Below are 15,800 nucleotides of genomic sequence, written 5' to 3'. Positions count from 1 at the left end.
ATTAGTTTTTTTTTTTTTTTGTTTTGTTTTTGTTTTGTTTTGTGAGGCAATTGGGGTTAAGTGACTTGCCCAGGGTCACACAACTAGTAAGTGTTAAGTGTCTGAGGATGGATTTGAACTCAGGTCCTCCTGACTTCAGGGCTATCACTTTATCCACTGCGCCACCTAGCTACCCCTTCATTATGCTTTTTAAATCACTTTTTTAGCTTTATTTTTAAAACTCTTGGTTTAACTATTCCAATAATTCTGGTCAGATTTGTGTCCAAGTTTAATTTTTCTTTGAAATATTGCTTATTGTGTTTTTGTATTTTTCTTTTCTTCTTGGTTTGTGTCTAGAACTTCCCTGTCACCTTTTTATGGTGGTATTCTTTTTGTTTGCTTTTCATTCCAGTTTACTTCTTGACTTTGGACTTTATGTTAGTTACTATTCTCTGTACAGTTTTGGAAGAATAATCTATTCTGAGCTTCTGTCCTCTTCCATCTTTTTGCTGCTTTCACAGCTTTTGCTTGGGGTCTGTGCTCCCAACATTGTATGATTCATGGAGACTATTCACTGACCTCCTGATTTGAGTCTGGCAAGTTCTTGATTTAGAGTTGGATCGATCAGCTTGTTCATCTGTAGAAGTTTCAGGAAATCACTGCTGGACTCAGCCACTTTTACTCTGGTAGGAGATGTTTTGGCAGGTTCAGAATGACTGAACTACAGGATTCCATCTGTTCTGAGACTCTTGTTCTGGTTATTCCATAGCAGGCTTCAGCTTTATCTGGAGGCTAGAATGAAGTCCCCGCTCCACTCCTGGGATCAGAACCATGGAGCCACTGTTTGATTCTGAACTTGTCCTTTGTTCAGTTCACAACCAGGACCATGTACTACAACTGATCCTCTCTGCCTCCCCTATGTACAGGTTCCCTTCACCCTCCTCCCAACTAGTCCAATCAAGAACTGAGTAGTGGATGACAGGGCTGCCAGATGGCATCTGTTTTGCACCTGTGCTATTTCAGTGACACCCCTCTCCTTGCCCCCTCCCATGATGAGCTGGGCTGGAAAAATGACTCATGATGACTTTTTCTCAAATTTCTCAATCAGAATTTGGTCTGATGCATTTTCTAGATCTTTGTGGAGAAGATTTGGTGGGGAGCTAGGACATACTTCTTTCTGATACTCTGACATTTTGATTCTGCCTGGGACAATATTTTGTAAAGCCCATCTATAATTGCTAAAGACAGACATTTGACTTATCTTCAGTGACATGGTAGAAGGAAGTAGATTTGTAAATACAGACATAGAAAATGCAAACTTTTCAAGATAAATTATTTTTGCAGGTCCAATTGGTTTTCAAAAACATTAAATAGATTAGTTTTTTTCCCCTTTTGCCTAGAAAAGACGTTCTAACTTCTTACAATCTAGAATTTTCCAAAGTTTAATTAGAACCTAAGAGGTTTAAAGAATGAAATTCCAATTCAGTATAACATTCCTCCACTTCTTTAAATTCAATACTTAAGTGCAAAAGAGCTTAATTGCATTATTAAAACTGATGCAGGGGCAGCTAGGTGGCGCAGTGGATAGAGCGCTGGCCCTGGAGTCAGGAGAACCTGGGTTCAAGTCCGGCCTCAGACACTTAAAACTTACTAGCTGTGTGACCCTGGGCAAGTCACTTGACCCCAATTGCCTCACTAAAAAAAAAACCAAAAACCAAAAAACAACAACAAAAAAAAACTGATGCAGAATCTTTCTTTTTACTACAGAAAAATGTAACAAACCAGTCTTGAATAATGGCTTCTTTTCTGACCAGAAGATGTTATACAAAATTCAAGAAACTCTCCATTACAGATGTGCTTCAGGATATAAAACTACTGGAGGAAAGGATGAAGAAGTATTACAGTGTCTTGCCATTGGATGGTCTTCTCAACCAAACTGTAACAAGGAACTTGGTATGCATCTCAGAATTTCTTCCAATATTTCTAGTCAAGCACCTTTGTTGTTTTTTTTTTTGGAATGTGTGTGTGTGTGTGTGTGTGTGTGTGTGTGTGTGTGTGTTCAAAAGTGCAATATACTTTTCCCCTGAGACTATAGCCATTGTAAATGAAGGCATATTAGGAAAATTTTTATTGAAGAGGTAGGTGTTCAGTTGAAAAAAAAACCACACAGAATTACAACTTCTGGGATCATTTAACTTTTTGACCTTGGATAAATATTTTCAACTCTTTCTCTGGCAGCATAATATGGTGGAAAAAAACATTGAACTTGAAGTCATAATTGGATTTGAATCCTGGTTTTTCTCCTTACTTCTTGTATGATCTATGTAAAATGTGGGAGCTAACCTTCATGGACTCTGTGGTTCATTTAAAATCTATATCTTATTATCTCATACCTTCAGAGATTAGGAGGCGCACAATTTACATTTATATCTGAATGTTTGATGACCCCTAACCTTCCCAAACATATTTGCATTTTAAAAGGGAATACCTTTCTTTTAATCCAAATGGATTTGTAATTGATTAATTTTAAGTCTATTGGGACGAAAAATGAAGTGAATGTGGGGGACATGTTTGAACAAAAATATCAATGGTGGAGCTAAGATTTGAACCCAGGGCCTTTGGTTACAGGTCCAATGATTTATTTATTTATTTGGTGAAGCAATTGAGGTTAAGTGACTTGACCAGGGTCACACAGCTAGTAAGTGTCAAGTGTCTGAGACCGGATTTGAACTCAGGTACTCCTGAATCCAGGGCCGGTGCTTTATCCACTGCTCCACCTAGCTACCCCTCAATATAACTTTTTAAAGATGATTGGACTGGGGCAGCTAGGTGGCACAGTGGATAGAGCAACATCCCTGGATTCAGGAGGACCCGAGTTCAAATCTGACCTCAGACACTTGACACTTACTAGCTGTGTGACCCTGGGCAGTCACTTAACCCCCATTGCCCCGCAAAACAAAACCAAAAACCAAAAACCAAAAACCAAAAAACAAAACAAAAACAAACAAACAAAAAAGTTATATTGAGTCTCAATTGGGATGGAAGGGAGAGAAAAGAAAAATAATTTTCTGATATGGGAAGGGAATAGTATGGCCTCTGTGCATGCTACAGCTTTTTGTAGCCTTAGAACTAGGTGACAGGTAGACATGAAAGGTAGGTGAGCTAGTCCTTAGAGTTTGGTCAGACATTGAAGATGCCACGGTTGTCTACTGCATCCTGGGGTCATTGCCACTCATCTTGACTTTTGTCTTGCCATTCGACTTTGATAACTCTGGGAGAGTGAGGTTGATGACTTTGTGGAACTCTGCCTCACTTAAATCCAGTTTACGCGTCTCTTTGGAAATGAAGGATGAGCAGCAACAAGCAGAATAGAATGAAATGGAGAAAGGGCTTGGGGTGGGGACTTTGGGTAGTAGCAAGAGCACCATGAGTAAGAGAGTGGGGTGGAAGAGTAAATAAAGAGAGGAAGATTTACTTGAAGTACTTTGAAATGTTTCTAAGCTTAGATTTGTTAAGTATTATCCTTTATTCAGTGATCCAGGACTTTGGGATTTCTTAGTATTCTACAATAAGTGGTAATACATTTTTTTTGTGGGGTGGGGTGACTTGTTTTTCAATAAGTGACCTGAATATGACATTTTCTGGTGAAAATTTTCATTAGAAACTTGCCTGGCCCCTGAGTTATATCATGGGAACTATTCCACAAGCCAGAAGATGTTTAGTGTAAAAGAGAAACTGCACTATACATGTGATGATGGATACTTCACTACTGGGGGAAAGAGATCTGAAGAGGCAGAATGTCATCCATATGGATGGTCTCTCACTCCAAAATGTACTAGTAGGTGGCAAATTTGAAAATAATTTCTTTCCATTAAAAAAAGTTCCTTTAGTTCTATTTCATTTTATATAATTTATCTTGTTGATACATCCTATGTTTCATGGGTTTTTCTTTGTTTTTAGCTATGGTGATAGTGAAAAGAAATGGCCATTGAAATTCCAATGTAGTTGAGGGGGCACCTTTATATCCTATGTAAAACTACATTAATGAATCCATCTATGCCATCTTTAAAACTAGCATTTTTGAATGTCATCGAGTTTCATACATTTTTATGATTTAAAAATACTTGAGTGATTATGACTTTGCCTTAAACCAGTTAGTATTTATTAAGTGCCTAGTATGTATCAGGTGTAATGCTAAGAACTGGTGATGCAAAGAAAGGCAAAAGACCATCTTCATTCTAAAGGAACTCACTGTCTAATGGGGAAAACAATATCTTAGCAATAACATATGTAAATATTAAGTGAATTTTCTGTGTTACAGACATTAACTTCTTGATATTTTCATTCATTGGTTTCAGGATTAACCTGCTCTCCTTTAAGAGTAATAGAAAATGGACACTTTAATCCCATGAAGAAAATCTATGAAGAAGGAGATGTAGTTCAGTTTTTCTGCCTTGGAAATTACTATCTCAGTGGGTCAGATTTAATTCAGTGCTATCATTTTGGATGGTACCCAGAACCTCCAGTGTGTGAAGGTAATTTTGTTTTTGACTACATACTCATAAACAGGATAATAGAATTCCTTCATCAGTTGGAGTTTCTAACAACTCTGAAACAAATCCTTAATAGTCTCTAAATCTTGATTTAATCATGTAAAAGTATAGATGTTTCCAAACACACATGTATGATATATATAGTACCTACACACATATATATATATTACACCTATTTATATTTATATACCAAACCTGTAATTTCATTAGTGCAGGGAGCTCCTAATATGAACCTGCTAGCCTCTCTGCAATTTATGGTCCTAGTTGCCTGGGGCAGTGACAGTTTAAGTGACTTGCCTAGGAACATGAAGTCAGTATGTGTTGGAAACAATATTTGAATCCAAGTTTTCCTAACTCTGAACCCAACTATTTATCCATGCTGCCTTTATAAATGCTTTGATAGAATCTTGAAATATTGAATTGTTTTTTTTTTTTTTTGGCTGGGAAATGAGGGTTAAGTGACTTGCCCAGGGTCACACAGCTAGTAACTGTCAAGTGTCTGAGGCCGGATTTGAACTCAGGTACTCCTGAATCCAGGGCTGGTGCTTTATCCACTGTGCCACCTAGCTGCCCTCAAAATATTGAATTCTTAATCACTGCAAGAAATTTTAAACCAGGATCTCAACTTGAAGCCAAACATAATTTAGTGGTAGATAGATGTTGACAGCAACATGTAGCATTTCACCTCAAGAATGTCAAACATTTTTATTACTGTGTAGAACACCTAAATTATTTTAAAATGGTTTTGTTCTTAATCTATGGTTATGGTCAAATAAAGTTGTTTCCTTCATGAGGAGATGCTATGTTTTTGAGGTACCCAAAACTCTCAGTTTCCAAATGATTGTGTCTTATTTTGAACCCTTCTGTGGAATTACATTTTCAAAAAAAAAAAAGGGGAATAAAATAGGAAGTAGCAAAGTGTGCTCAGACTCATGAGAAAAACATTTCTTAACCTGCTCATCCACTTTCAAAAGTTAATCTGCTTTGGCCTAGTTAATATTGGGTTGAAGAGGCTACCTAGAAATGTCAGCTGTAGTAACCCTTAGTAATCCTATCTATGATGCTATTATATCTTTGATCCCAAGAAGGTGTCAAAAAACAAATAAACTCATAGAAGGTTCACACCATGCTAAACAACAAGGTCCATGGAGTCCAAGTCCAAGTCCTTAATATTCTATTTTCTACAAGACTTAGCATAGTGTTCTATGCTTAGCAAGTCATTAGCATATTCTCTGTGAATTGAATAAATTGGTTACTAAGTCATTCTGAACAACTGATACCTTCTCTTTAGTCAGTGTGTTGGATATTTTTGATTCTACAGCATCTTAACCTACAAAGAGAAAGCCTTACATATTATTTCAAATAAGATAATCAAGCTTTAACTAAAAGAACCTCATAGTGACTACTGATACATAATTTATTTCTTGAATATAGACTTATTTAAAGTTTGTTCCAACTCTCCAAACCAGTGGTCTTGCCTATTATGTAACATAGTAAGAGATGTGTAATAGTAAGAAATTTTTTTCTTTTGGTCTGGATATGTGGTTTTTTTTTTTTTCATGTAGGAAACTTTGTCAGTTCCTCTGTCAGTGTAGTTCTTCGACTGTTCATCAACTTATTTTTTAGCATGGGTTTTTAACCTGGGGTCTATGAGCTTATTTAAAAGTATTTTGGTTTATTTCCTTTTTAAACAAACGTATTTTATGAGGATTCCATAGGCCTCATCAGGCTGCTAAAAGTGACACAAAAAATTCAAGGCCTTTTCTTTTTTGGGGACACTGAAAGATTAGGTGAATTAGTCAGTTTAACAAAACCATTATGTATAAGTAATGGGACCTAATTACAGGTCTTCTTGACTAGAACTATTAGTTCATAATAATAAAAATAATGATAGCTCACATTTGTACTTTAAGCAAGCAAGAATTTATTAATCCCTACTATGTGCCAGGCATTGTGCTGGACACATACAAAAACAAAACAGTCTCTATCCTCTTGGAGCATGCCTTCCTAATGGGAATCCTTTTTGGAATGTAAGTTCTGTGAGGTCAGAGACTACACACACACATGCATATAAACCACACATGTATATAATAATATATATGTATACATGTATGTATATACACATATATCTATATATCAGTGTGTGTATACACAAATATAGCAGTGCTAAGGGATGATATGGTGATCAAGGTTTTTCAACCACTCCTATTTGCCCATCACCCTAATTTTGAGTCATTACCCAGATGGATTTCCTGGTATAAACACTCTACTTCCACTTTGAGAAGTAGTATCAAAAGATCTGTAAGTCTCTCTCCCCACCCCCTTCCCCTCCCCCCTCCCCCTCCCCCTCTCTCTCCCTCTCTTAACTCTGAATTACTAGTCAGAAATAGTATTCTGGCAAAACACCTTATTGTTAGGTCTATTGTAATGTCCTCTGGAAGATCATTCCCTCTCAGTTGTTTCTTCTCAACTTTATTTTCAGCAAGTATTTTCCAACAATCAGATACCAATAAGGACAAAGTAAACATTTAAAACAAACAAAGGTAAATAGGCCCAGAGGAAAAGGCTTCAGGCTCCTAAAAAGGAGAATCAAGGGAAGAAAGATCTAGGATTATTGCCTTGGGGCAATAATGTAGTTTTAGGGGTTTCACTAACAAAACTTACCCAAACACCTCAAGCCTTTAGGAGCCTCCATTCGAGAGTCCTGGATTGTGGCTTTGTGTTAGGTTTGGATCTACTCTTTCAGATGTAAAAATTATATTAACTGGTCCTAATCTGTGAACTCCTGGCTGGCTATCTGACTGCTTTTAATTTAATAAGGGAAAAGTCTATTGGGGGGGCTCTCCCTCCCCCACTGCTTCTCCCAGCCTGATAAGGAAAAGATTAAAAAACTTGTTTCAATTAAAGCAAAAGGGTTTATTTATGAGAACCAATTTAGAAATAAAAGCAAGAAATATATGACCTGATGGCATTTTAACTTTCTCTCCTGCTGCCTGTGAGTCTCTCACCTGTGAGCATGCTGACCACTGCCGCTGCTTTCACTATTCCTCCTAGCTCCTTCACTTTCACTGTCAGCCACCTCCTCTGCTTCACTATGTCTCAATGTCTCCCCTCCTAACTGAAAGCCCCCCTTCACTGTCTGCCCCCCAGGCTATATAATGCTTTATTGTCCTCCTGAAACTCAGGCTGACCGAGCCCACACATGCCAAGCTAATTTGTTGGTGCCCCCAGGGCAGGCCAAGCTGGGCTGGGTGGAGAAATCGGGGTATGCCTGAGGCCCTTCGTGCTTATCCCCTCTGAGTGGGGCTTGCGCTGGGCATGGCATGTGAGGCTTACATGCCTGGGACGGTTTCTGGGGAGCAGTTGCACTGGGGGAGGGGTGGTCCCCTTGGGGCGCCCGAGGCCACAGATCCAAGTGGCATCTTACAGGGGCAGCTAGGTGGCACAGTGGATAAAGCACCAGCCCTGGATTCAGGAGGTCTGAGTTCAAATCGTGTCTCATACACTTGACACTTACTAGCTGTGTGACCTTGGGCAAGTCACTTGACCCTCTTTGTCCCCCCCAAAAAATTTTTAAAAGGGGGGCAGCTAGCTGGCACAGTAGATAGAGCACTGGCCCCAGATTCAGGAGGATCTGAGTTCAAATCTGGTCTCAGATACAATACTTACTAGCTGTGTGACCCTGGGTAAGTCACTTAACCCTCATTGCCTTAAAAAAAAATCAAGTGGCATCTTACAGCTTCTCTTTCTCTAGTTCCATTCTCTTCTACTGGTCCTGTCAAGAGTTGAATTCCTCTTTGAGTCTGTCTCCAGGACTAAGGGAATTAGCTTTTAAACTACATTCCTCACAATTACTTTGAAGCAGCCAGTACAAGAATCATTATTCACGTTTTTTAATTTGAGGAAACTGAGACATGGAGAGGTTAAGTGATCAGAGTCCCATAAGCTACTAAATGGAGCAGTTGGTATCAGGAACCAATTCTTCTGATTCTAGAACTAGAGCCCCCCCCCTTTTTTTTTCTATACCATGTCTTATATAACCAAATGAAGTTTTCTTTTTTTTCAAGAAAGAAGAAATAGATGTCCTCCGCCACCACTGCTTTCAAATGCCCAAATGCAAACTCATCCCAATACCTTCCGGCATGGAGAGGTAATTCACATTGAGTGTGAGCTTAACTTTCAGATGGAAGGATCAGAAGAAATACGCTGTGAGAGTGGGAAATGGACAACACCTCCCAACTGCATTGGTTAGTAATAGATCAGTCCAGCTTTCTCCAGTAAGAGCTGTCATGTAAATGTAAGTCATCTTTTCTTTTTTGTTTGTGGGAATTTTTTTTTTTCAGAAATAAAGGAAAAAATACCATGTGAGGAGCCACCTGCCATCACAAATGGCATGGCAAACCTTCTTTCTAAGATCTATTACAATGGGGATAAGGTGACATATACTTGTGAAAATGGCTACCATCTTAAGGGATCTGATGAGATAATTTGTAAAAATGGAGAATGGAGCTCACCTCCCCAGTGCATTGGTAAGTATGTGATATTCAAGATAAATGGTGTGACTGATTAGACCAATCATATGCCTTCTGCTTTAGTAAATTTATGTACCTCTAGCAAGCATATACTGGTTGAATTAGTTATGAATAAAGTGCCTGCCCTGGCATGGCCAGTGAAGTGGTGCAGTGGATAGATCACTGGCCCTGAAGTTGAGAGGACTTGAGTTCAAATCTCACCTCAGACACTTACTGTGTGACCCTGGGCAAGTCACAACCCCAATTGCCTTAAATATCCGGGACTATCTCCATTCTTCCTGGTATCTTGATACTGGACTCAGGTGGCTCTGGAGGAGAGAGTGAGGTTAGTGATTTTGCATAGCCCTCCCTCACGTAAAATCCAATTCAGTGCAAGTTATGACATCACCTGATGACATCATGGTCCTCTTTGAGAAAGTGGGACAAATAACAACAACCTTCCCTGGCATCTCTTATGCTTGGGACACCTCTGTTCAAGTTATGCTATGACTAGTAGCAATACTGTGTTTTATAAACAGAAGGAAACAATAGGCTGAAAGAGGAGCATTTGACTAGAATTCTTCTTGTGGTCAATGTAATTAATGTCTGTCCTCACTGAAACAAGTTTAATTCAAAAGACTCTTAGAGTAGGACTATCTAAATTTTTTCAATAGCAGTCTCCATGATTAGACATCTATGTGTGTGAATCTCACGAATTTTGTGGAAGAGGATCATTTTTTATTTTTATCTGTTTATAGCAAAATCTAGCATAGCACCTTGCATATGATAGTGACTTAATAAAGGCCTGTTGAGTTGCATTGAATGGAATTGTAAAGTATTCATTGAAATGTTAGCTATATAAATATGGATTTTTTAGCAGTTATACAAAATCTGTCCCATATTCCTGATTTCAAGATCTATTCTCCATGTACTACAACAAATGATTGTTCTCTGAATAAAGTGATATGAAAAATAAACACAGGAGAGATTATGCACTTATAATTGCATGTTATATTATTTCAGTGATTAACTTTTTTATTAGAAAACAATGAAAACTGTAAACCACCACCTGAGATTGATCATGGGACTATTGTTGATGAATTATTGCCAAGCTATGTAACAGGGTCCTCAGTGGAGTACAGATGCAATATATATTACTTGTTGAATGGATCTCAAAAATCGGAGTGTGTGCAAGGAAAGTGGTCAACTCCACCCATTTGTTTAGGTAAGACCTATGTATTGTGTGTATTCTTGTATCTTACATTTTATGATAGAAAATAATTATTAAAATCTTTCTCCTATACATATATGTATTTTTTCTTCATGATTCCTTCTAGATGAAAATTTCTGAAAGTTTTGCCTGATGGATCCTGTTTTACTTCTTTTAAAAATAGATTTTTGATCTTTTGCTTTTATATTGCCTAGATTTCCACATCTATCTTCCTCTTTCCCTTTCCCCAGAGAATCATTCCTTATAAATTATTTTATAGAGAGAAAAAAAGGAAGAGAAGAAAAAATTTAGCAAAATTTTGACAAAAAAAGTCAGTGCCTCAAAAAAATTGGCATAAGTGCAATATTTTATATTTATCAACCCCTGTTCCCTCCTCTCTGCAAAAGAGTGGGGGTGGGTATGCTGCCTGCTCATAGCTCTTCTTTGGGCCTAACTTTGTTTTGTATAGTTTTTCAGCATTCAGTTTCACTGTTTTGTAGTTATTATTTCCATTGTTCAAATTGTTTTAGGCATTTAATTTATTATTTTCTTAACTCTGTTCATTTTGCTGTGAATCTTTCAAGTCATGTCAACAAGCATTTATTAAACACCCATTCTGTTTCAAGCACTGTGCTAAGGGTTGAGGATGTACAGAAAGCCAAAAATAATCCCTGTCTTCAAAAGCAGCTTGTAATTATGCTGATAATTTCTTATAGCATGGTAAAATTTTGTTACATTGATGTACCACAATTTGTTTATTCCATCCCCAATCAATAAATATTGACTGTTTCTAGTTATGTGCTAAAACAAAAAGTGCTGCTATAAATGGTTTGTTGTATATAGAGCCTTTCTCTTGCCAGTATCTTCCTCAGGGCATAGGCCTAACAGTGGAATTTCTGGATAAAAGGATATAGACATTTCAACCACTTGATTTGTATAATTTTATATTATTTTCCAGAATGGTTGTTTATGTTCCCAGATTCACCAACAATGAATTAGTATCTGTCTTTCCACAACCTCTCTAATATTGGCATTTCCATCTTTTGTCATCTTTGACAATTTTCTGGGTATGAGATAAAATCTCAGGGTTGTTTATAATTTGTATTTCTTTTCTTATTAGTTATATAGAGCATTCTTTCATATGGTTATTAAAAGTTTACAATTCTTCATTTGAGAACTTTTGGTTCATATCCTTTATCTACTGGAAAATGGCTTTTGGTTTTATAACATTCTTTTAATTATATATATATATATATATATATATATATATATATATATATATATATATATATATATGTATTTGTATGTATGTATATATGTGTGTAATGTCATATGCTTATCGGAGATATCTGAGCCAAAGTTTTCTTATAAAAATGCATTAGTGTTTTTGTGCATAATCTTTTTAAATTCATGAAATTTGAATTATCTATTGTCTATATTACTTACCTTTATCACTTTTTTTGCTGTATAATTAACACCTTACATTATCTATAGTGGTGAAAGGTATATGAACTTCTTTTCTTCTAATTTTTTTGTGGCATGATATTTAATATTCAGGAGATCAAAAGAAGAAAGGTCTAGGATTATTTTGTGCAACTTGAAGTTTTATAACCATTTTGCATTGATTGTGGAATATGGTGCAAAATTTTGTCAAAGCCTAATTTCTGCTAGACTGTTTTCCTGTTTTCCTAGCAGTTTTTGTCAAATAGGAAATTTTTTCCCAGGTAATTTATATTTGAGGGTTTATTGAACACTGGGTTGTTGAGTTCCATTATTTCTGATTCCCCCTGTTCTATTTTAGTGTGTTCCATTGATCTACTTTTCTATTTTTTAACCAGTATGAAAGTTTTGATGACTGCTGTATTACTTTATGATCAATGGCAATTTTGCTTTGACTGGGCCCTGTCAAAGCCAATGATTACCTATTCCAGAGAAAATCATTTAGAGAGAAGCACTCCAGCACTATTCTGAGTGCAAGGTATGCACATTACTAATACCTCCTACGTAAATGGAAATTAATAAGAGCTGACCTGGGATTTTTGCTCTGATAATGACTACATGAACAGAGTAAAGTAGAGAATGTTCCCAGCTTTCATATTTGCCTCAGTAATCATCTTTATTTAGTGGGTGGGAACCTACACCCCACATAGTATAAAGAATCTTTTGAAAAATATAGAAGCAGATCACATAGTTACATGATACAATTGGAGCTGAGGCAGGGTGTTGGTGGTGTGGGTGATTGTGGTGGTGGGAGGGATAGAGGTGGGAACTTTAATTATCCAGAAATTTCCTGGAGATTATTTACTCTGCCAAAAGCATAGTAGACAATAACTTCTTGGCTTGCCTTAATGATAATTTCAGTATTCAAAAATAAAAGAAGTGATCAGGGGAAACTGGTTTTATGTTCCTGATTCTAACCAACAAAGAACTCATTGTTGAGAATAACTTTTCATTCCATATTAGAATTTATGGTAGAAATGGAGAGTAAAACAGATTCCAAAGGACTCAGAAAAATCATAGGTAAGATTCCCATGGAATAATATTCTCCAGGGGAAACCAATCTAGGAGGGAGGTACTACAATTAAAATTAAGGTAAACTGAGGCAACAAAGTTCCAAGTGTGTTCAATTTATTGGTAAGATTAGCAGTTACCTACAAATGGGGTCTTTAACTCCTAAGCAAGCCAAAGACCCTAAATGAGGGATAACAGATTATTTTTATGGATAAAAGGTGGATCATCAAAAACCTAGAAGGCAACATTATGGATGTGGAAGATAATCTGATTGTTTATAAAACTGCAGCATTATGGATGTGGGGGAAAATATGGATAGCTGGAAATTTGGAGTGCAGGGTTAGCAACAACCCCTCCTTCTATCTTATTGCTATGGAAAGCTCATTGGTGGGGTACACCTGCATGGCTGATCAGTGACACAGTGATAATAGATCAGACTTTCTTGAAGGACAGCCTGTGTTGCAGAGATAACAGAACAGACTCCCTTCCATCCACCTGCATCCTTCAAGGATAACAGATTTCTTTGATATAAGAATAGAACAGTGATTAGCAAGAAAACTGGATTTCTTAAGTTAACTTACAGACAATGAGTGACTTACAGGAAAACTGAACTTTCAAACTTAACTCAGAGACAAATGTCAGTAGTGATACAAAATGAAAACAATTACAGAATAGAAACAATACAATTTTCTTAATTTTCAGAGGGAAAGTTCTCAAGAATGAAATTCTAAAGACACAAAAAGGAAACAATTCCAATGATAGAGGGAAAGTTGTTTGAGGAGAATGGTGTGGGGAAGAGGTCAAATGGGGGAAAAAAATCTTTGTATCAAGTTTCTTTGATAAGTGTTTGGTATCCAGAATACATACACACATACACACATACACACATACACACATACACACATACACACATACATACATACATACACATTTACATACATAGATATAAACATATATACACAGTATGTATATACATATACATCACTAGGTCAAAGTATGTTTATATATATATATATCTCCTTGAAAAACTGTTTATTTGAAAAGTCCTGTTGCGGAAAATAGATTTCCACCCAAAGTGTGTGTGTGTGTGTGTGTGTGTGTGTGTGTGTGTGTGTATGTGTGTGTATGGGGATGGGGAGGTGCTCCTTGCAATTCACTGCTTCTTGCCACTAGCAACCAGGCAGCTCTAAGGCTGAGGATAAAAAAAAATCTTAGGACTTTAATTCACAATTCTCTTCCAGCAAAGGAGGAACCTTAGCAAAGGAATTATATTTCCAAGTTTCAGAAAGCCCACTGCTCATGATTCCCAGGTAAAGTTCTGCTTAGCAACACAAGACTTCCTTTCTACATCAGCCAAATCTCTTCAGAACCTACCCAAGCTCCTTCTAGGTATATGTGGGATGATATGGGGTGAAGGTGAGGGGACCAAAAGCACTGATGGGAAGAGAGGAAGGATACCTTTGGGATATCAGGATAAAGAAGACAGGATCTTCTGAAAAGATCAACAAACTAAGAACAAATAATTTTAATTTATCTTGAAAAATACTTTGTTTTTAAAACCTACAGCTACCCAAAGAAAGGCCTGCAGGGTCTGCACATGGCTTTGATCCAGTGTCTCCAGCTTTACATCCTGTGTCAGGAGCTTAAACCTTTACCATTTTCATTCTTTAAGAAACTTTAAATATATTTGAAGAGACTAAACCTGGGGGGGGGGGGCGCAGAGCTAAGATGGTGGAGGAAAGACATTAAATGCACAGAGCTCCTGATACAATCACCCCAAAAATAGCAATAAAAGAGTCTAAAGCTGATAAAGTTCTGAATATCTGTTTCTTGTCAATCAGTGAACAGTAGGTTTTCCCATCACGGTTTTGGTAAGCTGTTGGACATGATCTGGAATAGTCAGCCACTCAAAAATCATACTGAGAGTTGTGCCCTTGTCTTTTGGCCCTATCTGATGCACAATGCCTATCCTGAGTGTATCAGTGGGAGAGAAGATCAGCTCCCATAAAAGGGCATTCTCTGAATCTCTGTTCCTGATTGTGTGAGGACAAATATCTTACCTAGTAGCATGCCTCATGATTCCAATTGTCTAGTATGCATTAAAAAACTTTCTAAAGATTCCAGAAAAGAAGCATGTGAACTAATTCCTTAAAGTAATTGCTGGTAGAGATAAGTCTGCCATCATTGGATAATCTGACCGTTGAATAAAAAAGCATTTATTAAACAATGCCACATAACTGTGCCAACCACTGTGCCAAAAATGAGATAGTCCTTGCTCTAAAGGAGCTCACATCTAAAGGAGCTCATATTCTAATTAAGGAAGTCAACACATGAAAGCAAGTTCAGCTTCTGAGCAGATGAAAAGGTTCAGAAGTCCTAAGGGTTCAGCAGAATGGATGGAAAGGTCTAGGGGTCCTTAAGTTACAGCTGGACGACTGGCTCAGATGACAGTGGTGGGGAGAGAGAAATCTGGAGGTTTTAGAGGCAGAGTAAAGGAAGGTGGTAAGGTCTACAAGACCTCCATCTCACTGGAATGAATAGAGTTGATGACTGCCATCTAATCAAAGCATTATGAGTTTATTAGCAATCCAGATGGGTTTGGGCCAGTCCAGGAGAGAGAAAGGGTAAGAAGAAGATAAGGAGGTCAAGGTATCCCCCACTGGTGAAACATCTTCCTACCACTTGTTTATACAGACAACATTGTTTCATGAGATTTAGTACACATACTGTTAAAAGTTTATTAATTGAAAAACTGTAAATCTTTCATTATTAAAATTTTTAATTGGTACTTGAATCAGAACTATGAAATTAATATTTAATCCTCAAAGTGTATAAATGTTGAAAGTGGGCTACAGTTTATTGTAGTAATTAATGTTCATTGTAATTTTTAGAGAGATGTGTTAAGTTCTTATTAACATTGAAAAAAACATTTTATCAAGTACTTCATTTCTATCCAAAAGGCAATACTAGTTTGTATTCTATTTATTCTATGGAACTCAAAGTAATGTTAACAAAAGGTTCAAGAATTCTTTTTGG

At 37.0% G+C, this 15,800-nt stretch overlaps 1 protein-coding gene across 2 annotated transcripts in view; it reads left to right on the top strand.

Moving 5' to 3' along the window:
* F13B (coagulation factor XIII B chain) overlaps positions 1 to 15,800 on the top strand; it is a 39,147-nt gene that overhangs the window by 11,518 nt on the left and 11,829 nt on the right. The window contains exons 3-8 of one of the 2 annotated variants that reach the window (XM_044004219.1): positions 1,747 to 1,932; positions 3,641 to 3,817; positions 4,338 to 4,514; positions 8,600 to 8,779; positions 8,876 to 9,061; positions 10,086 to 10,268. In XM_044004219.1, coding sequence (XP_043860154.1) covers positions 1,747 to 1,932; positions 3,641 to 3,817; positions 4,338 to 4,514; positions 8,600 to 8,779; positions 8,876 to 9,061; positions 10,086 to 10,268 — 1,089 coding nt within the window. The remainder of the gene's footprint in view (positions 1 to 1,746; positions 1,933 to 3,640; positions 3,818 to 4,337; positions 4,515 to 8,599; positions 8,780 to 8,875; positions 9,062 to 10,085; positions 10,269 to 15,800) is intronic. The other variant, XM_044004220.1, reaches the window with a different exon arrangement.

The sequence above is a fragment of the Dromiciops gliroides genome, chromosome 4 (assembly GCF_019393635.1).
Source record: "Dromiciops gliroides isolate mDroGli1 chromosome 4, mDroGli1.pri, whole genome shotgun sequence".
Taxonomy (NCBI): domain Eukaryota; kingdom Metazoa; phylum Chordata; class Mammalia; order Microbiotheria; family Microbiotheriidae; genus Dromiciops; species Dromiciops gliroides.
Note: the sequence above shows the minus strand (reverse complement) of the source record. Positions and strands in the feature narration are given on the sequence as shown.